This window comes from Gekko japonicus, unplaced genomic scaffold (genome assembly GCF_001447785.1).
Source record: "Gekko japonicus isolate JY-2015 unplaced genomic scaffold, Gekko_japonicus_V1.1 scaffold123, whole genome shotgun sequence".
Lineage (NCBI taxonomy): Eukaryota > Metazoa > Chordata > Lepidosauria > Squamata > Gekkonidae > Gekko > Gekko japonicus.
Window position 1 is genome coordinate 528,528 of NW_015169176.1, and position 22,226 is coordinate 550,753.

A 22,226-nucleotide genomic window follows, 5' to 3' on the forward strand; every position below is an offset into this window, starting at 1 on the left:
CCCATGCGCCCCCACCAGCCTGTGTATCCATCCTCTTCCCACTTGCATTCTCTCCCACCCTCTGCAGCCATAGCTGCACACGCTGCCTGCAGGCCCTTTTCCTAATGGTGCTGGGGGGGGGGGGTGCAGCTAGGTGCGCCACTGCCATGGCCACCAGGAACACTGGTGCTTTGTGCACCGCTTACGTGCCCTTTTCCAGCAATGCCGGGCAGCAGATGCCGCTGGGAGCACAGGTGGTGAAGCATGCACAGGCAGGCAGCGGAAGCGGTAGGAGTGCAGGCGTCAGAGGAGATGTCTGAGCAGAGAGTCAGCAGCAGCAGCAGCGTGCCTCTCCAGAGTCCGTGTGGGCCCAGGCAGCGCCCCCCCCCCCCCCCGGTGCTGACCAGGCCCCACCTGCTGAGTCAGTTCCCAACATGGCAGGGCCCTCCTTTTTCTTTCCAGCACGCTTGTATCGTTCAAATGCCAATTTCTAACTAAGATGACTCCTCTTTGAAGCTACGAATTATACAAGCCTGACAAAGGGCCAGTTCCTTGCTTTCGAACTGCTAGGTTGGCAGGACCTGGGGCCAGAGACGGGAGCTCACTCCGTCATGCGGCACTCGGGTCTCGAACTGCCGACCTACAGACCTTCTGGTCCGCAGCTCAGCATCTTAACCTCTCAGCCACAGCAGTCCTATTGAAAACCTAGTGTATACTTATTCTTTACAAGAATACATCTATTTATTAGAAAGACAGTTGAAAAACATATAATGGCCCAATGAAAACCTTGCTACAAAGTACAGGTGACCGGAACAGAAGGGCCAATACAAGTGACCTGACTTGTACTTTGTAGCGAGGCTTTTGTTGGGCCCTTAAATGTTTTTCATATTGGCCCTTTGTCAGGTTTCTTTCTTAGCCTTGTGGTTATTGATTCCAGGTATTGGGTCAAGTTTGTTTTCCCCTTCCTGAGTCTTAGTGTCTACAAATGATACTCCAGATAGCTAAACAACATAGTTTTCCGACCGCAGTCTCTACCAGGAACAAGAGCCCTAATACCTCAGGTATTCATTGAACAGGGCGGTGCTCATTCATTTATGTAAGATGATACCTTATTTTGCAAACTGAAAGCAAGAGTGCCCTTTCGGAGCTGAGCGTAACCCCTTCCCCCACATTAAACTTAATTGGACCAGGTCCTTTTAATGAGCAAAAGCAGTAACGCTGGCATGTTAACCGCTGATTCACATAACAGTACTGTTGAAACATTTTACACGGCCCATAAAATTGTCATACGTGCCCCACAGCACATGTGCGCTTCTGGTTGCCTGAATTGCATTTTCCATGTAGCTAGGATGGGCGTAGCTCACCCTTCGCATGCATCTGCCACTCAGTGATGCTTGGGAATAAGGACGCGGGTCTGATGCCTGTCCATCACTCGATGCCCTGTCATTGGATGACAGCTGAAGATGTGGACTAGTTTTGCTGGAACGTCTGACAGGAAGAGGCAATGTGCAGTAATAGCAAGGCGATGACATGTGATCTCTGAGGAACCTTTTCAGGCAGGTGGGTTATCACCTGAGAATGTAGTTAGTGATGATCGTGAGAGGGAGAACTGCTCACTGGGGGGGGGGTTGGGGGGGCTGTGATTCAGCACTCTGAGCTCCCCCCACCCAGATATACAGTTTGCACTACCCTCTCATGGACCCAGCTGACGGGGCAGGCATGGGATGAGCTTACAGTTGCCAACTTCCAGGTGGCACCTGGCGAGGGTCCCACTCTTACAGTTGATCCCCAGGCAATCAAGGTCAGTTCCCCGGGAGGAAATGGCTGCTTTGGAGGGGGGACTCTGTGGCATTATACCCTGCTGAGGTCCCTCCCCTCCCCAGTCTCCACCCCCAAAATTTCTCAATCCAGAGCTGACAACCCTAGATAAGTTTTGGGATCTAAAGTTTTGCACAGCGAAGACCTCACAGTGAGGAGAGGGGTGTCCTCGTGACCTTTTCCCTAGAAGCTTGGTTTGGTCTTGATTGCATGCTGAAAAGCACCAAGCCCAGAATGCACAGAGGTGGGGCCTGGAGATCTCCCGCTTCTACAACTGATCCCCAGATGACAGAGATCAGCTCCCCTTGGAGAAAATGGCTGCCCTGGAGGGTGGTCTCTACGGCACTGTACCCTGCTGAGGCCCCTCCCCTCCCTAAACCCCGCCCTCTCCCGGGCCCACCCCCAAAGTCTCCAGGTATTTTCCAACCCAGAGCTGGCACCCCTGGCAAACAGGTGCCTCCTGAATCCACTTTAAAAGATGCTTCATGTGTAATACATCGTTATGCAAAGAGAGGATAGGCAACTAATTTTTATTTATTTATTTATTTTAGCATTTATATCCTGCTCTCCCTACAAGCAGGCTCAGGGTTTTGTCACTAAGAGTTTGTCGCTGTTTGAGGTCTACTTCCGGGGTGGGTGGGTGTGTTTTCAAAGTCTTGTAACACAGTTAAGAAGGTATAAGCTCTACAAGACACAAAGGAGGGAGAAGCAAAACAGACAGGACATGATGGGAAAGTCCCACAGCCAGTTATTGGTGACCCTTCTTGTTCAACTCCAAATCTGTTTTGCACCTTGCCCAACCAAATCTAATTCTGTCCACAACAGTGACTTAAGACTTGCAGATGACAGACTCTTTTTTTGGGGGGGAGGGGTTACTGAACAGCTGGCCTGAGGTTGTGGTAAAGTTGAAAGCTCGCTCTTGTTCTCTGTTTAGTGAGATATTGTGGTCGCTTTCACATTCATTTTCCATCATGGATCGTGTCCCATGTGTCTGCAGTCTGTTGGTCTCCCCGATCTAGTGCCTTGCTTGGATGTTTCTGCTCTCTCTCTCCTTTCCCTTGGCCGGGTGGTTCTGTTCCTTCCTCGTCTGTTGTCAATCCACATCTGTTCCCACTTCCTCTTGCAGTGGGTCTCTTTAAGTTTTAACCTCTTTCTCGTTTGGCATTTTCTTCTCCCTTCTCTGATGTAGGGAGATCTGCACCACATTAAAGGCAGAGCAGAGGAAAGCTGTCTTCCAGTGATTCAATAGAAACAATTTTGTAAAACAAAAAACAAAAACACACACAGCGATCCGATCCCTCCCGCACATCCCACCCCGGGAAGACTACTCTGAGGAAAAGGTCAAGATCTGATTTCAGTCGCACCTTTGAACAATCATGTGTTGGGGGTGACTTACGTAAACACCCTCGCTATGTGAAAGCGAGTAGATCCGCTCATCCGAGTGTCTGAAGTGGCTCTTTACAGAGAAGGGTTGTGGCTCAGTGGTAGAGCATCTGCTAGGCATGCAGAAGGACCCAGGTTCGGTCCCCAGCATCTCCAGTTGAAAGAATCAGGCGGTAGGTGATGTGGAAGACCTGTGCCGGAGACCCACTTCTTCTGCTTATCCGTTTGTTTGTTTTCCCCCCTGATGGACTAGCACGTCTGTGTAAAGTGCTGTCAAGTCACAGCTGTCTTACAGTGACCCTGGAGTAGGGTTACCGTTCCCAAATTTGGGGCAGGGGATCCCCTGCTTTTGTGGGCTCCTGCCCACCACCAGCCAGCTGGCTGGTAGGAAGAAATTCCACCCCCCAAGAGCAACACATCACTCAAAAGTGATGTTGGGGGAGTGACGCTCTGGTTTTCGGGCAAAACTCTATGGTTTGAGGGCAGTTTTACCATAGAGCTCTGCCCAAAAACCAGTGCATTGCCCCCAATGTGCCCATGTCACTTTCGGGTGAAGCGCGACATCACTTCTGGTGATGTCGGCACATCAGGGGCGATGCTTTCGGCTCCTGGAGCATCCCCCCGCCAGCATCTTGAAGAGACCTGGCAACCCTACCTTTTAGGGTCTTCAAGGCAAGAGGCACCCTGAGATAGTTTGCCATTGCTGGCCTCTCCGTCACAACACTGGACTTCCTTGGAGGTCTCCCATTCAAATACTGGCAGGGCTGACCCTGCTTAGCTTCTGAGTTCTAACGAGATCAGGCTAGCCTGGGCCAGCCGTGTCAGGGGGCACAGACGAAAACGGCTATCTGCAATTTCTTTTCTCTCTTCACCGCTCATGGTGAATACATGCTGTTGTACCCGAACACCTAGATCATTTTTGAACAGAAGAGAAATCCGGCTGCTTCACAAGGTCACACCCCTTTTTCCACGAGTGGGACTGAATTTATGGAGAACAGGGCGAAGAATGTTCTTTCTTTTTCTCTTTTTTTTAAGAGGGAAAGCGCATAAGCTTCATTCTAGGACTGGAGCCAGTCTGAATAAACCTCACAGCAAACACACTCTTAATCATAAGTCCTATCTTTCACATCTCCCAAACTTCTATAGTCAACAGCGATCTTCAGAGCTAGTTAGTATGCCCTCTGTAACTGAAGAAATATTGCCGTCAGAAGAGAACAACCCTTAATCATGCTCGACTTTGGGGCTGCTGCGTTGACAGCGACCTACAACCATAATTTATTCCATGTAACACTTATCCCAGCTTTCTTCTTATTAGGGAGAATCCCTCATTGACGTAAATCCTAGCATTAAGGCAGAGAAAGCAACAGCAACGGCTCCATAATCCAGCCCTTTGGCGTGACACACTCACACATGTTGCTTTTCTCGTGCGCCAGACCTTGTCAAATCCTTATTTACACAGACTGGCTCCGAGGTTTAGCCTCCTCTGCTCACACTTGTGTTTGCATCCACATACATGTGCTTTTATTCCCTCCGGAAGGCTTATTGGCAGTTGGCCCACAAAACACAGATACTCTATGCTCATATCCTTCATGTTTTCTTCTGGGAGTTCTGAGCTTTCCAACTGTGGGACTTGGAGAGTTTTATGGGCTGACATGTTTGAGACAAGAAAATTGGGGAAACGGCTTTGAGGTGTGAATATTGGCGTGTGAGCCATGTGGGAATTGGCGGGGATGCAAACCGAACTCATCTGTTTATCCTCAGGCTAGATAAGACACACTCAAGCGCACTTTGCTGAAAAGGTCTTTGTTTTCCCACTATTACGGATGGAGCACCAGTTGTTTTCTTTGTGAGTTACCACCTTGTAAAGGAGCCCCAATGCATGCCGGATCTTAACACTGGCATCCTGTGTGCTTTAGCAATTCCGGCATTGGGAGAACTTTCTAGTCTTTCTTGGCTCACGCAGACCAGTTTGCTAGCAAGGGTGGCCTTTGTTAATTAAAGGAATTCTGGACCTTCTATTTATACCTCTCTCTTTTTTTGTTCCCCCTTCCAGGCACGGACCTGTGGAACCAGTAGAGTACTTAACGGGAGGGCTACGAGTCACATACAAAGAGAGAGATCTTCCATACTATCAAGGAGGCCAGCCTGTCATTCATCCTTCCAAAGGGAACTATGGTCACCCTCAAGAGGGCCCCAGAGCAGCAGAGTTATGGTATCCCCAGTATTACCCACCACAACCAGTAGCCCATCACAAAGGACCCCTCCGCCAGGATGTGCCACCGTCACCCCCTCAGAGCCACAGAGGTCTGCCCTATAACGAAATGGGCCGAACGGGCCACCGTCGAGCCAGCCCTGATCAATACCCATACAGGCATCAAGATCCCAGGCAGAAGGACCCCATGACTGCGGCGGTATAGCCGAAAGCCGAATTCTCGTTGGTATTGTACGAAAAGACTGACATTTGCTGTATTAGCTGCTCCTGCTGAGCTTGTCTGCCGAAGGAAGAAGACAACCCTTAACTCTGGCCGACATACTCAGGATATGTTCCTAAGCACATGGCAAGCTTGTTGGGGGGGGCCCGAAAAAGAGGTACAGTGACTTTTAGATATCATGATGTATCAAAGATGATTTTTTTAAATATATATATATATATAATATACAAAAATTATTTGACCATAGAAGATGGTAGATGAAGGCTAAGAGAAATTGCAGAGCACACCACTCAGGGCTATTTACGACTGTTCGGGCACATCTGAGATGCCCGTCTTGCAGGTATCCATTTTGAAACTCGTTCCGGAAAAAGGTATCTCCCTTGTGCCATGATGAGTGCCTCTGACACTGCAGGCCTTTCCTCCTCAGGCTGTTCCCTGACTAGAGAATATTTGGGATAAACTCTGAGGTCCCCTGATGAGTTTACAAGATGGCCTCGACGTGCTGGGAAATGCATTCCATTCACCTCGCAACCTAAAGTTTGTTTTTTGTCATCGTGTGGGAAATCCCGCCTTTTCCTCTTTATCTTCTCAGGCATCTTTTTTTAAGTGGCCTCGTTTTCTATCCCAAAATTTTGGGTCACATGTTAAGAATCTCTTCTTTTCTAATTACAAAGAGTACAGATGGACATACGGGGGGGGGGGAGACGGGAACTCCGTTCATAAAAATATCCTACACGGCTACACTGTGAGAGCTCCTAAAATGACATGCCAAAGGGCTCGATGAATATGTTACCTCTTCTGTGGGGAATTTTATCCCGTTTGGAGGGGCAAATGATGTGTCTGTGTGTTTCTGTGCCCTTGTAAGGAGAGCTGGTTCTCTGTTGGTAATGTCCAAAGTGCCTGTTGGCATATCAGTTAGCAATGGTAAGCTTAAGGAATCATAAAGTGTGGCTCTGTTCCTTGAGGGAGAAAATGTGGCCCCAACTGAGCCTTCTGTGGGAGGGGGCAGTGCCCCCCCCCCGGTCACACGTCACAGTTGACTTCTGGCGACCCCATAGGGTTTTTGAGGCAAGAGATGTCCGGAGGTGTTTTGCAGTTGCCTGCCTCTGCTTAACAACCCTTGTATTCCATGGAGGTCTCCTATCCAAATACTAGCCGAGGCCAGCCCTGCTTAGCTTTCAGGATCTGGCGAGAGTGGGCTGGCCTAGGCCGTCCAGGGCAGGGTGGAGCAGTGACTGGGGAATACCACTTGTCAGCATAGGGAGGGGGAGTCTGAGCCTGGACTCCCACCCTCTCCTTGAATTGTCCCTCCCACCCACTCATCGTTGATCAAGGTTAGAAAAACAGTATTTCAGTATCCTGTTCTACTGCTGCCATAGTTCTGCAAACTGCCACTTGAACATTAAAGTGCCAAATTGGGGCCTGTTGTGTTGCAAGAATTCAGGTGGGCAACAGCCGGGGATGATTTTGGGGGGGGGGGGAGCAGAGGCTTCTACTGTGTTTGTAAATACTATAATAATAGCCAGTGTTCCCTCTAAGCTGAGTTAGTGTGAGCTAGCTCACAGTCTTTTAGCCTCTGGCTCACACATTTTTGTCTCAGCTCAGTAAGGATGGCTTTAGAGCAAACTAATTTATGCAGCAGCCAAATCCCTTGCTCACAACTTTAATGCCAGTAGCTCACAAAGTAGAATTTTTGCTCGCAAGACTCCACAGCTTAGAGGGAACATTGATAATAGCAGAGAGAGTGTGGATAAGAAACTTTTTTAAAAAGAAGAAACATTAAATAAGAAGGGATGTAGAATGCGGAGGACGCTCTGATCCCTTAAGTATCCGCAAGCGAGGAAAGCAGAGATGTTCAAGATCTACTCAGCTGCTGGAATCTACACGTTGAGAAGAGAGTTCGGGTTGGGGGGTCGGAGGGTGACAGAAGCACTTATAGGGTGTTAAAAAGAATAAGGGCCCTTTATGCTTGGCTGACTTCTCCCCTCCCCCTTAATTTGCCACCCAATCTAATGAGGATTCTGGAACCCAGTTCAGTGAGGAATTCTGAACAGCTCCAGCACGTCCTGAATCCCTCCAGCTGTGACTTTGGATGCTTTTCAAGGCTATTTCTGCTTCAGCCCCTTTTCCTTTCCAGGGAGAGACCTTGGGCCCGGCCAGAAAACGTTATTAGAGGATCTGTTGGTTTTCTTTTTGGTATGCAGCAAATTAACAGGATTCATTACACAGGTCATCTCATAATTATTATATATCGCAGGAAGGGGTCGTCTAGCAGGCACAGCCATTTATCATTTACCCTTTTGAAACGGCTTCATTATACCGGGAGGCCTCCAGGGACTCCTCGGAGCAGTGAATCTGTCAGGCGCACACATTTGCATCGCTGCCTTTCAGAGTGCCAGCTCTTGGGGCCCGTGGAAGAAGTCAGCAGCCCAGGGTGAAGTCTCTGGGCTCAAAATCGTGGGCCTGAGCATTAGAAACTGGCCTTTGACAACCTCAGGTCCCAGTCGGCAGGTTTTGAACCCAGGCCTGCTTGCCGTATCCGTCTCTGGCTGGAACTGAGGCTGAAATGTTTTAATGAAAAGAAACACTAAAGCATCTACGGGGGGGGGGGGGGGGTTTTCCAGGGAAGTGACTTTTCCCTGCAATTCTTCCATGATTGCTTGTTCTTCTAACCGTATCCTCATCTAGTGATGTAGACATACAGCCAAATAACACAATGTCTGTTTCAAGTGGCCGTGGTTCTATTCCGTCATGCAGTATACATTAAAAGAGAAAATTGCAAGAAATTGTCCATTTACGTTGACGTTGCCCTTGGGAAGTATATCTGTATAAATGTCCTGAAAATCTCATTCTTTCCATATTTAAATGGGAAGCTGGCCACACTGGCCAGTGGGTGGATTTTTATCCCCTCCTTCCTCCCAGAACCTCAAGGTGGGGTGCATGGTTCTCCCTTCAGTAGTTCATCATCGTGACAACCTTGAGAAGTAAAAGAAGAGATTGGATTTATACCTTGCCCTTCACTTGGAGTCTCAGAGTGGCTTACAAGTGCCTTTCCCTTCCCCTCCCCACAACAGACACCCCGTGAGGTAGGTGAGGCTGAGAGAGCTCTCCCGAGAACTGCCCTTGAGAGACCAGCTCTGAGAGAACTTGTGACTGACCCAAGGTCACCCAGCAGCTGCATGTGGAGGAGTGGGGAATCAAACCCGGTTCTCCCAGATTAGAGTCCGTGCTCCTAACCACTACACCAAACTGGTTCTGCTCTGTTTGGTAGAAGTTGGTTCAGCAAGCTTCATGTCAGAGTGGGTATTCGAACTCAGGTTTCCCAGATTCTAGTCCAGGGCACTAGCCACTCTGATAACTAAGATAAAGCCATACTTTAGTGAGCATTCTGCAGCCTGAGTCAAGTTTGCGTGATAAGCAACTTACTTCTCCTTTTATACCTGATGTAGGTAAACTGCTGCAGGAAGGATGGGAAAGGGCGGCAGATTGCGAGTGACTCCAGGCAGATGCTACTCAGATACAGTTCAGGCAAGGCTTCCTTTTCCTATCGGTCCCTTGATGGAGGGGCAGGGCTATTTCGTATTGTGATACGTGGAGTGCATCTTGCTTTGTGCTTTCTGCCTTCAGCTGTGTTGCAACTTATGTCAGGTGTTAGTCTTCAGGTTCCCCACTGCTCCGTTGTTATCCACATTCAACCACTTCTTCTTTTTTTCTTTTTCTTTCCTTTTTCCTTTTTTTCCTTTTTTTTTTTTTTTGCTGTCAAGTCACAGCCGACTTACGTTGACCCTGCAGGTTTTTCAAGGCAAGAGACATTCAGAGGTGGTTTGCCATTGCCTACCTCTGCATCGTGACCCTGGTATTCTTTGGAGGTCTCCCATCCAAGGACTAGCCAGGGACAACAGGATGGGCCAAGCTTCCGAGACATGAGATGCTTGGCCTATCCTGGGCTATCCAAGTCAGGGCATTGAACCACTAATACTTATTTATTTCTAAGTCAACTTGAGTGCAATCTAGATCAGTCACACTGAAGTTTTGTCTCTCCCAAACAGACAGCGGCCATCCAGCCCAGCCTGTGGCAAAATCCCCTGTGCCTAGACACTGCTACTTCACAGCCCAGATGCTGAAATTTGGCTGTGGGGCACACAAGCAAGACTATTAATTAAGATAAAGTCAGGGAGGATTTGGACTTGAAACAGGAGGGATATTGGGGTGAGCCCTTCCCCCTTTCCAAGTGAATATACACCCATCCACACAGACACACTTCTCATACCCTTCCATTCCCGTAAAATAAACTGTGTAAAATGGAGGATCCTCAGATGACGATTTGGCCACGATATCACCTGTCCTGGTGGCCAGGGAAACCTCTAGGTAGAACGAGCACTTTTCTTTGGTAGAAATATAACCGGCAATACATTGGATCCTTCTGCAGATGAAGCTGTTGATGGTGGAGGCTTTATCTTCATGTGATCACAGTTAAGCGAAGCTTTGGAAGATAAGCTCCCGACTTATAAATCACCACCACTGACTGGCCCCTTCCGGTGCCTCCGGTGCCATTTGCAAAGATAACGGACAGCAGCTCAGGAGCCAGGGAGAACTCCCGAATGGGATGGAAAGAGCTGCCTGGGTTATTTATGGCCTTTGGAACTCCCACTCCGTTGTTTCCATGTAACCCGAAACACCCTTTGAAACTCCCATGGACTGCCGTGGCTGCATTTGGGAGAGCAAGGCGGGTCAGGGGGAGACCTTCCGAGCCATTAATCTTATCCGATGGCTTATTAAACAATACTTCTGCTTTTTAGATGGGTCGGATCCTTTCTCCCCCTCTCTTCAGGAGAAATAGAGGCAATATCATATCTAGACAGTTCAGACTGTACCAGTGGCTGTGAAAGGGGACAAAAACTCGTGACCCGTCATCGGGGTCAGGAGTCAGAGTGAACTTGGGTGTCATCGTCTTCGAAGTGCCGCTAGACTGACTGTGCAGGTAGAGGAGACAAAACTTGGGGCTGCTTACAGAGGGGTGTGTCTGCGATATATATAGATATATATAGCCTGCTTCACTGCAAAAATATAAAACAAACTATCTCCACACCATATTGCAGACAAATGTGTAAGCGCACACATATCTCACTAGGTGCTACATCTGAGGGATGAAAATATACCACTTGCAAAACAAAACAAAAATGCACACGAGCCATTAAGGAACAAGTTGCTCTTTTTTCTCCCCCCTGTGCCCATATGTCTGGAAACATTATGGATCTGAAAAGACTCTTTCTGGTATTCACGAATGCCTTGCGCTCAGTGGCAATGAGACAGGACCAGTCCAGCAGCACAGCTGCCAAAGTGGACTTAGAGTTTCCAGCATGACCTTGATTCGAGGGGGAGCCTCTCTTGTGTTTTCACATGAAGCTTAACGATGGGATGGGCAACCTTTACATTGCTTGAAAGTAAATTCAGTGGTAGGGTTGCCAGGTCAGATCGAACCGGCAGAGGGAGGGGGAGGGACTTTCCGGGAGTAGGGGGAGTGCGCAACATAGACGCGAAATAATGGTATCACGTGGAAGTGATGGGGAGTAGGGGGAGTGCGCAACATAGACACGAAATAATGGTATCACGTGGACGTGATGTCATCACATCAGTGATACTCTGGTATTTTGGGCAAAACTCTATGGTTACCATAGAGTTTTGCCCAAAATACCAGAGCATCGCCATGCAGCATTGCCAATGTGATGACATCACTTCTGTGTGACATCATTCAATTGCGTTTGGAGGCGGGATTTCCCCCACCCCTGCCAGCTAGCAGGCGGCGGGGGAAAGGCCCAAAAATTGGATCCCCTGCCCCCAACTGGGGAAGTGCATCCCTACTCAATGGGTAGCCATGTCGGTCTGAAGCAATAGAAGAACTGTGCATGTCCATGAAAGCTTCTACCCGTGCCACTGGACTCAAACTTTGTTCTGTTGGCTGAAAGCGTTCCCTGTGTGGAGACGGGATGTCTACACAGAGCACCAGACAAATGAGATACCAGTCACCACGTCATGCTCACTTCTGAGAAGGGAGAAATAAGGAAGGTCCAGGAAAGCACGAGAGAATCCCATACAGAGAATTGTTGCCAACTTAGTGGAAACTACCACTCTGCCAGTAGATGCAAATGTGTAGTAAGATATGGTGGCCATCTGCACCTACCCACACATGGAGCTATTTCCAACCCAGAAAAGGCTAAAGCACACCTCGTGTGCTTTCTTCAGCTGGCTTTCCAAAGCTTGACATGCCAAAGGGTATACAGGCGTGCCAGGGAAGAGAGTAGGCAAGAGAAGGGCCACCACAAACGGGTTCACATCAGGGTAGTCAAGGACCATGATCTAGCTCTGTCAGTTTGTTTTACTTCAGTGTTTAGTTTGGAGCAGAGGCCTGGCTGGAAGCCCAATGAACTTACTGGAAATATCAGTGTACTTTGGATCAGATTCTTATTGCAGCGCGCGCGTGCGTGTTTTTTTAAAGTGGACTGTAGAGGTTTTAACTGTTGAGTGATTATGGATACAAGCAGCAGTTTCCAGAACGATCTCTTTAACGATTGCCCGTGTGTGGGGTGGGAAGGAGTGAACACGGCAACCACGGCCATTGAATCGTGGGCCCCCTGGGCTGAAGTGGGGAGGGGGGCTGGACTGGGAAACCCAGACTGTGTCCAGCCGCTCAGCATCACAGAGAATGGCTTTAACTAGAAAGAGGGGCTGCTGCTAGGGGCAGGAGGAGGAGGAGGGGGGCCCTGGTCTACTCACTCCCAGTCATTGGTGGTGTGGGGGAAACGACTGGCGTGACTCTCCAGGCCCAAGTGACCACCAGCTGGGTCCAGGCCAAATGGAGCAGGGCCTCGAATTGAAGCCAGGCCGTGGTGGTCTGGGCAGGGTTTGCCAACCGCCAGGTGGGGCCGGAGGTTCTGCCGGAACGACTACTCTTCAGGCTACAGAGACCAGTTCCCTAAGCAGCTCTGGAGGGTGGACTCCTCCGTGGCATCCCAGCTCCGCTGAGCTCTCTCCCTAGAGGCACCACCCCCAAACCGACAGGCATTTCCCAAGTAGTAGCAACTCTACGCACCGGCTTGGGAGGTGATGGGGGAGTACCTTGCTTTATGACAACCAAAACCCGTAAACCAGCCCCAGCCAGCAACAGCTCCACGTGCTGCCTCATTTTTGTACGGTGTGAACAAGCTACCTCCCTCGCTCTCCTTTAAATCCTTTAAATGTTAGATGTTCTCTGTGTACTCCAGAGGAACCCCAGTATGCCACTGGGAGCATCTCTTGCCTTCCAAGAGGAGATTGTTGAATATCGTTCTTTGCCAGAGGATTACAACCATCCGGGTGCCGACGCAGAGTGTGGATTGTGTCTCAGAAGCCAGAGATGTTTTTCTAAATCCTCACTTCACAAGGCATCCGTTTCAGGTTGTCTCTGGCACAATCCCCTTGACTTTGGGAGAAGGATTGTGGGAATTGCTCCGGTTTGCACACCAATGCCCATTTCTATTATTTTGGGGGGGGGGGTTAAACTTTATTTTTTAAAAACTCGGCTCTATATTTGTGCGTACTGAAGTGTTTTAACACTTTGGGAGGGGTGAAAATTAGTTGGGGAGAGGGGAAATTTGAGAGGTCGTTTGGTACCACGAGATAACGTCTGACATTTTTTTTTGTTATATATGGCCATATAAATGTTAACTGTTTTATTTTACACTAAAATAAAGGCTTTAAGGATAACTGCCATGTGCCTTTCTGTGATCTTTTCAACTGGGGTCAAGCGTTCAGCGGAGACTTTCAGAGGTACAGTTTGTGGGAGGCAGACGGGGAGGAGGGCTGGTTCTTCTCCCCTTTGCGTCTCGTACCTCATCCTGCGGGTATCCAGTGACAGGAGGACTTGGCTTCCCACAGCTGCTTTCGTGAGGCTCACATTTAGGAAGTTCCCATCAAGACAGCCAATAGTACCCAATCCGAAGTGCGTCTCCCCAGAACTCAGTGCAGCTTTCCTTAGGTCCCCATTGCACCAATTTCCATTTCAGTCCCAGTTTTCCGATACATAGAGGTGGTAGTGGTAGAAATTGCCATCAGGGCACAGTGGACTCCTGGTGACCCCAGTTGGGGTTTTCAAGACAAGAGGCATCCAGAGGCGGTTGGCCATGGCCTGCCTCTGCGGAGCAGTCCTGGGCTTCCTTGGTGGTCTCCCCTCCAAGGACTAGCCGGGGACAACCCTGACTTATCTTCCGAGATCTGAGGATGTTGGGCTAGCCTGGGCCATCCGGGTCAGCACTTTCTGATATGTATCCCTAGTAAATTGCTGTTTCCACCTCTTCGTTTCGGGGAAGATTTTAACGATGCATTTGAGGGGCAGGTTGTAGTGTAAACTGCTGGAGTTGCAGCTCTTCACATAGAAGCTGTTTCCTGGGGATCTAGGAGTTTCTGCAGGAGCAAGAGAGGGCCATGGATTTCTATCACTCATGCATGCAACTGCACACACATGAACACGAAGGCAGTATCTAGCGCGCAGTCTGCCTTTCCAGGTGCTGCCATTAACAAGGTTTGTCATCGTTCATTCGGCTGCCACGTCGCCAGCCAAAAAAACCAACCACGTATTTCCCTTTTTAACTCAGCTCCCTGTTTGCCTTTTTTCCCCCACCCCCAGTCCCCACACATGCCGATAGTGAAATGTTGCTAAATGTGTTTTCGGTTGCTGCTGGAAGATTAGGCATTGTTAATTTTTCTTTTGTAAGGAGGGAAAAAATGGCAGGCAGCTTTCCTACACCTCTGCTTCACGAGTCAGTGCAGGACAAACTGTTCCTCAGTAAATAAAGCACGAAAGCAGTGAAGAGCGAGAGGTAATGGCGGGAGGAGGAAGGAGCACGCAGGCAGGCGGGGATGCCGGATAGGAGGAGCAGATTCTCGATGGCCGCAGGTGGACGTTCCTCTCTTCCACTGCCAAAGGATTCCTTCTGGGTAAATGTGTTCTGTTTCAGCATTGCCCCTTCGCTCTTAAGTAAATAAGAACGGGCCCTGGGTATGTTTATTCCAGTGGTGTAGATAGCAGCTTCGGAGGGCAGTTTCAGGTTGGGGAAACCTGAAGAACCATCGCCTTCTGCATGCCCCAACTGTGGTTGTCAGTCAGTCACCCAGGGCTATTTTGGGGCAGGAACGCACAGGAACGGAGTTCCGGCTGGCTTCCAAGTTGGCCACACCCAGCAGGAACTCATTAGCATAATAGACCACACCCAACAGCAGAAACTCATTAGGATTGGCTACATTAGGGGTGTGTGGCCTAACATGCAAAGGAGTTCCTGTTACAAAAAGGCCCTGGGTTTTGACAACAAACAAGGTAAGCAGAATAAGAAGCAAAAGGTGGGTGTGGCTGGATGAGCACACTTCTGGCAACATGGGGGTGTGGCCTAATATGCCAATAAGCTGTGCTGTCAGGGGTGTGGCCTAATATGCTAATTAGTTTCTGCTGTTGGGTGTGGCCTATTATGCTAATGAGTTCCTGCTGCGTTTTATCTACAAAAAGAGCCCTGCAGTCACCTGTTTAAGGATGCCAGCCTCCAGGTGGGACCTGGGAACCCTACAGAGGTCAGTTCCCCCTGGATAAAATGGCTGTTTGGAGGGAGGACTCTATGACATGGTACCCCACGGAGGTCCCTGTCGTCTCCTGGCTCCACTCCCAAATCGCCACGAGTTCCCTAATCTGGAGCCAGCAACCCTACCCTCCAGCCCTATGTTTGCTATCACATCAGTTAGGGTGGGTCCATCCAGCATTGACCAGAGCCCGGGCCCTTTCAGTTGTGGCTCCGGCTTTGTGGAATGGCCTCCCTGAAGAAGCGAGAGGGGGTCTCCTTCGCGGAGGTCTTCAGGAGGTGCTGCAAGGCCTGCCTGTTTGCCAGGGCATCTGAGCGGGGTTGAACAGCAAGCATCTTTTAAAGAGGGACAAGGGGAGGAGGAGGAGGAGGAGGTTGGATTTATACCCCGCCCTTCACTCGGAGTCTCAGAGTGGCTTACAAACTCCTTCCCCTCCCCACAACAGACACCCTGTGAGGTAGGCGGGGCTGAGAGAGCTCTTGAGAGGACTGCTCTTTTTCAAGAACAGCTCTGAAAGGGCAGAAGTTATACAAAAAATGTTTAATGTTGCTGAAATGAATAAAGTATCAAGTATGTTAAAAGGGAAAGATAAATGAAAGAGGAATCTATTTTTGAAAAAAATTGCATCAAACTGTATAATTGGAAACTAAGCTTGAAGGGTTAGGCTAAAAAGCACAGTTATAGAGTATGGAAGACAAGGTGGCTGTAAGCTCTTCCACAGCAAGTTTGTATAAATTATCGATTGTGTGTTTTGTTTATGGCGTTGAAGAAAACTTAATAAAAATATATATTTTTTTTAAAAGAACAGCTCTGAAAGAACTTGTGACTGACCCAAGCGCACACCAACAGCTGCATGTGGAGAAGTGGGGAATCAAACCCAGTTCTTCCCGTAAACACTACACCAAACTGGCTTTGGGGGTTTGCAGTTCTATTGGGGAGGGGTTGCAATTCTATTTTTGGTTTTAGGTGAAAATGTTCAAACTATTACTGTAAGCCACCATGAACCATTGGGAAAGGTGGGATTTAAATGTTTTAATAAATCTATAGAAACATTTGGCCACCCAATGAGAAGGGAGCACTCACTGGAGAAGACCCTGATGCTGGGAAAGACTGAAAGTCAAAGAAGACGGGGACGGCAAAGGATGAGATGGTTAGACAGTGTCATTGATGCAACAAACATGAAATTGAGCCAACTTCAGAGGACGGCGGAAGACAGGAGGGCCTGGCAGGATCTGGTCCATGGGGTCGCGAAGAGTCGGACTCGACTGTGCAACTGAACAACAACAACAACATAGAAAGAAACAATGGCGGGGGAGGGTTTTTCACCTCTCCTCCTGCCATTCTTCCAATCAGAATTGGACAGCCAGCGAAAGGATGGTTTAACTACGAGTAAATGATTCCTTTCTTTGTGATGAATGAAGAAGCCGAATGACTATGAAACCTCAGGCTTGGAGTATGAGAAGGTGTTCAGATCTGAAGGTTGCAACTGCATTCGTTAAAAACAGGTTCAGCTGTCAAGAAAATCTAGGAGCCACATATGCAGAGCTCAGCGTTGATACCCAAAGCACAGCCAACATGAACTCGGTTTGAGCACATATTAAATGATAATCCCATGAAGGCAGCAGTTTTGAAAGGGACATTTGGTAGAACATGTTTTACTTTCAGCTAAATCTACATAGATAAGGAAAACTGTACTGCTTCAATTCCCCTTTCCCAGCTAGTGCTATAAACAGACAAAGGAAGGCCCCTGGAAAAGAGGAAGCTGTCTGAACACGAGGGCCCCTGGTGATCGTGACTTCTTGTTTTTTCCCCAAAATGGTCCCTTAGTTTTTTTGTTTTGCTTTGCTGTTGTTGATTTTTCAAGAGGTTCTAAATTCAGAGGAGGGAACTGCTAATCATTGCTATCCAGCTAGAAGAAGGTGAAGAAGGAAGTTAGATGCTAAACGGGAAAATGGAAGGACCAAACGCAACGGAACAAGAGCTAACCGGCAGCTGGAAGCAGCTCAGTTCACCCCGCTGATGTGGCCAGATGGACAGCCGGGTGACTTCCCATCACTGTAGGCACAGTTTTTGCTACAGCTTTGTAAGGGGAACATCGTCATGGCTGAAATCTCAAAGGTCACCAGGCCATCTCATTACCAGCATGCGGTATAAGAAATCCTGTTCTGTTGTTTTTGTGCGTTATTGGCTTAGTCTGTGCTGCCGCTGAGTTCCATTTTTACTGCTAGAGGGTTTTGTTGTTGTTATTTACTGTCTAAGTTGCCTCACTTTATGTGACTGTAAAGGGTCTTGTTTGTGTGACCCAAACACCATCAGAACATTCTACAAATTAAATAAAAAAAGATTAACCAGGCCAATCCAAGAGGCTGGATCAAAAGCTCATTTTCCGCTGGTCGAAGGGCACTTCCAGTGGGAGAAGGGGTAAGATTTCTGCCCCCTTTCTCCTCCCACTGCCGACTCCCACCCCACACACATCTCCAGTACTCTGATCCCCAGGGTCAGCTTTATAGGGGCCTGGAGGGGGTCTACAGCAGGAGGGGGTGAAAGTTCTGTTCCATGAGCAGAGCTTTGTTTGCAGTACTTTGGATCATCCAATTCCTGGTGTCTCTGGCTAATAAGGAATTAAGAGAGGGTCTGGAGGTCTCCTGGAATTATACCTGATCTCAAGAAAACAGAGAGAGACCACTCCCCCTGGAGAAAGGGGATGCTTTCGAGGGTGGCCTCCGTATGGCGTTATACCTAGGGCTGCCTGTTGGGATATTTGCGAGTTCTCTTCCTGTTTGTCATGAAAGCATTTCCTGTTTTTTGTGCATGCTGATTTCTAGTTAGAGAGCCAAAAGAATTGTCCACACGTTTTTTCCTGCTAGAGCAAGGTGATAGGATGCATAATTAGTGTTGGGATTCTCCAATTGGATAATCAATAGTTTGAGGATGAGCCAAGGGAGAGGGAGAGAGCGAATCGGGTTTCACTTCATTGCTCTTTGTCCTTCTCCTTGAAGTTGCCTCTGAGTCTCAAGCTAACGTCTTAGTGTAGCAACATGTAGCTTAGCGCTAGTAAGGAGGATTTACTTCACTTTTGTTCTCCAAGTACCTTTTACCTAATCTTTAGTAACGTTTCTTCTTTACAGACAAATACACGTGTGTCTGGCTGCTTTAATCGAACTCTGCTATTTTTGAATCTCAATACCTAACATTGCCAGCTCTGGACTCGGAAAGATCTGGAGGTTTTTGGGGGTGGAGCCTGAGGAGGGTGGGGATTGAGAAGGAGGCGGGACCTCAGCAGCGTACAATACCATTGACTCTACCCTCCAAAGCGGCCCTTTTCTCCATGGAAACTGATCTCTGTCATCTAGAGATCAATTGTAAAAGCAGGGGATCTCCAGGCCCCACCTGGAGGTTGGCAACCCCAATTACCCCACTGAGGTCCCCAGGGAACCCCCCCCCAATCTCCAGGAATCCCCCAACCCAGAGTTGGCAACCCTAAATAAAGGATACTTTGCAAGGTGTCAAAAAGTGGTTGTGATCTATTGAATGGCCGTTATCGTTTCATTTTGTCCCTCCTCTCTCCCCGGCCACTCACTGTGCTGCGACTCGGGGTTGGTACCGCTGCTGCCAGCACAGTCAGGCAGAGGCAACAACACAGGCCGGCAGGTAGAGAATCTCTCTTCACACAGACACACAGACACACACACACACCCTGCCTCCTCTCCACTGGGGCTTCAAACGCTCTTGGGGCACCTGGCATTTCCCAAGGTGCTCCCGGTATCTTTGATCCCCGCCAGCATCCTTTATCCCTTCTGCCTCCCTCCCACTAGGGTGCCCTTCCCACCTGACCTGTCCTCTTTCTTTTATTTCTCAGGCAAGAATTTTTGGCGAAGCAGGACAGAAATTGTCTAAGCAACACATTTCCTTACACAAGCATTGCCATCCCCTTTCTTGACGCCCACCGAAACCCTTTTCCCTTCCTCCTCCCTTATGGCCGCTGGTGTATTAGACGGTGTGCCTGTGAGCGAGATCCGCCTCGCTTCGATGTGCTTGGCGCATGGCTTTGCAGATTGAGGTGCAGGTGGAGAAGAGCACCCCGAGTAAAAGAAAGGAAAGACGTGCACAAAATACAAGCACTAGTATCGTAGCAGTAGAAAAGAGCAAGAGTCCAATAGCACCTTAAAGGCTAACCATATTTGTGGCAGGGTATGAACCTTCGTGAGTCGCTGGCATCTGAATCAAGATCCAGTTGGTCAGCCGTGCTGGCCTGAAGCAGTACAACACATTCAGAGTCCAGTGGCACCTTGAAGACCAACAAAGGTCTTAAAGGTGCTATTGGACTCTGCATTTGTTGGCATCTGAAGAAGTGAGCCGTGACTCACAAAAGCTCCTCCCCTGCCACAAATGTTGTTAGGCTTTGAGATGCTACCGGACTCTGGCTCTTTTCTACCGCTACAGACAGACTAACAGGGCTACCTGTCTTGATCTAATATCATAGCAACAGTAAGAATGGGAGGGAGCGCCTCTACCTTGACTTCTAGCCCTTAGGTGTTTCGTGGGCTGTGTGGGAGGTTTGGTTGCCTGGTCGGTCCCTTGGCAGGTGGGAATCCATGAGAACAACAGCAAAAAATGCCACCTACGGTAAAAAAATTACAGTGTTAGTCTTATTGGCTTAAATGTAAAACAAAAAAATCATTTTTCTTAGAAGCACAGAAGCTTTGTGAAGTATCAATGATTCTCCACGTTTCCTGGTTAAGGAGAAAATGTTGTCCAAAGAAATTACAAAGATGATTGGATGCCAATGGTAACAAGAGAAAGAAATGTTACTTACAGAAACAGAAGCACGTCTTACATGACATATTCACGTAGGTACGTTTAACTTATTGTGAACAGATTCACTTCAAAAATAGGTTAACTTGCTACAGGTCCAAGCCCAGGTAAGAGAGAGAGGAAGAAGAGAGGCCCCGTATAAGATGAAGCCGAAGGCAAGGAAGGGCCAAAGGGGCTCAATATCTAATGGATGGGGGGGGGGGCAACTGCCAAGTGTACGAGAGAGAGAGAGAGAGAGAGAGAGAGAGAGAGAGAGAGAGAGAGAGAGAGAGAGAGAGAGATTTCTCTTCTCCCTTTCCCAGATCCTCTTGCATGCAGAGTTACAATATCCAGCAAGAGCCAGGGGCAAATCCTGGGAATTCTGCAGCTGGAGTTTGCAAGGTGTTCCTAAATAGCAGCTGTATGTGCGTTCAGATCAGGACCATGCGTGGAAGGGGAGGGTTAACTCTCTCCTTCAGGCTGATTTCTCACCCTCGGAGGAGGAGGAGATTGGATTTATACCCCGCCCTTCACTGCCCGAAGGAGTCTCAGAGTGGCTTGCAATCTCCTTCCCCTCCCCACAACAGACACCCTGTGAGGTAGGCGAGGCTGAGAGAGCTCTTTCAAGGACTGCCCTTGAGAGAAAAGCTCTGAAAGAACTTGTGACAGAGATCCAAGGTCATACCAGTGGTTGCATGTGGAGGAGTGAGGGAAAATAAAATCAAATGAATGAATGAACAAATAAACAAACAGACACACAGTTCACAGAAATAAAAAACACTTTGAGACACTGTGCTCCTGAGTAGTAGCCACTTAGTCGTCGCAGCTTATAAGTCATTGCACCTTTTGTCCAGATCCAAGAATTAGAACATCTAATTTAACACAGAAGAGGAAGTATCCCATGAGGTCATGGTTATTTCGGCCACTAAACTGATCAGTTTGTATAAAGCATGGAATTGCTTACAGTTCATCACCTCTGTGTCTCTGTGCAGTTGAATACTGCTTTTAAATTACTGGCATCGCATAGAGCACATTGCCTTTATTTTTTCCACCTGCACAGTCAACAGCATATATTCAAGAACCGATTGCAAGATCCACTGGGTTCATGGGCAGATACCCCAAACACACCGAGTTGCTTAAGTAGTAGGTCCAAACATAAAAATCTCAAACTTAATTGCTTTTCCTATTATGTGCCTTTTAAAATTGGAAGTGGTGATGACAGATGAGTGGCAGGCAGAGCACATTCAGCAAGGAGGCCATTGAATCCAGTGAGGAAACAATGTAATTGTGCAAATTGGATGCAGCTGAGCCGAACTTTTTTTTTGGGGGGGGGGGATTGTGCGTAATTGCTCTCATTGTAGTCTATAGCTTGGCTCAGCTGCTTGTATCATTTTGAGTTTTGAGCTTGAGGTTCACTTTCTTGGATATTCATTTCTGCTGGTAGCAAACTCGTATTCTAGAATGTGGTGCTTTGCCAGGGACCTGATTATGATGTGTGGGTGGCACTGGGTGGGGTGGGGCTTGGGGGGGGGGACATGAACTGGCAGTAAAACATAGGAGTGAACCGGACTTTTTGCGATCGCCCCCCTCCCCATTTCAGACTGAGTCTCTGGCGATTTGGGAAACTGTAGAAGAAACTTCCTACTTATATTCCCAGGGAAACATCTGCATCTGAAAGAAAACAAATTTCTGAGGAAATCTGTGTAGTCAAATAAAATTGCCAAATCAGACATTCAATGTAGATTCCGTATAAAACTATGCCCTGCTCCTCTTACATGCAATGAATAAAAAATGATATAACTAAGCAATGAACATTCAATGTTTCATATTTAAAATATGTTATTGTGAGGGGAAACAATGCGGCATAGAAATGGAGCTTAAAGGTTCTCAAAGGATAATGCCGGCAACTGCAAGATGTTAGCAGCATTGTCATGGAGGTTTCAAGACAGGTTTTTAATTTTCTCTTATGAATCGCAGCGGCTGGGGTGGAAGTTTCCATGAAAATTCATTAGAAGGGGGTGGGTGCGAAGCAAACCCAAAGTAAAATCTGCTCCAAACGTTCTTTGCAAACTTCCCGAACTTGTAAATGAGAAGAGCCTGACTTCCTGCCAAGCCTGGACAGTACCAGTGCCGTCATCTGACCCACAAAATATGATCTTGTCTTCACCCTTAAAGACCTGAGGTCAACCTTTTACTCACGGTGGCCAGCCGCAAGCC

At 48.3% G+C, this 22,226-nt stretch overlaps 1 protein-coding gene across 1 annotated transcript in view; it reads left to right on the forward strand.

Moving 5' to 3' along the window:
- The window catches only part of PARD3B (par-3 family cell polarity regulator beta), a gene marked incomplete at its 5' end in the record, with an annotated part of 453,865 nt that extends 448,111 nt beyond the window's left edge, over positions 1-5,754 (forward strand). The window contains one exon of the mRNA XM_015415996.1: positions 5,234-5,754. Coding sequence (XP_015271482.1) covers positions 5,234-5,597 — 364 coding nt within the window. The remainder of the gene's footprint in view (positions 1-5,233) is intronic.
- Positions 5,755-22,226: the final 16,472 nt, after the last annotated feature.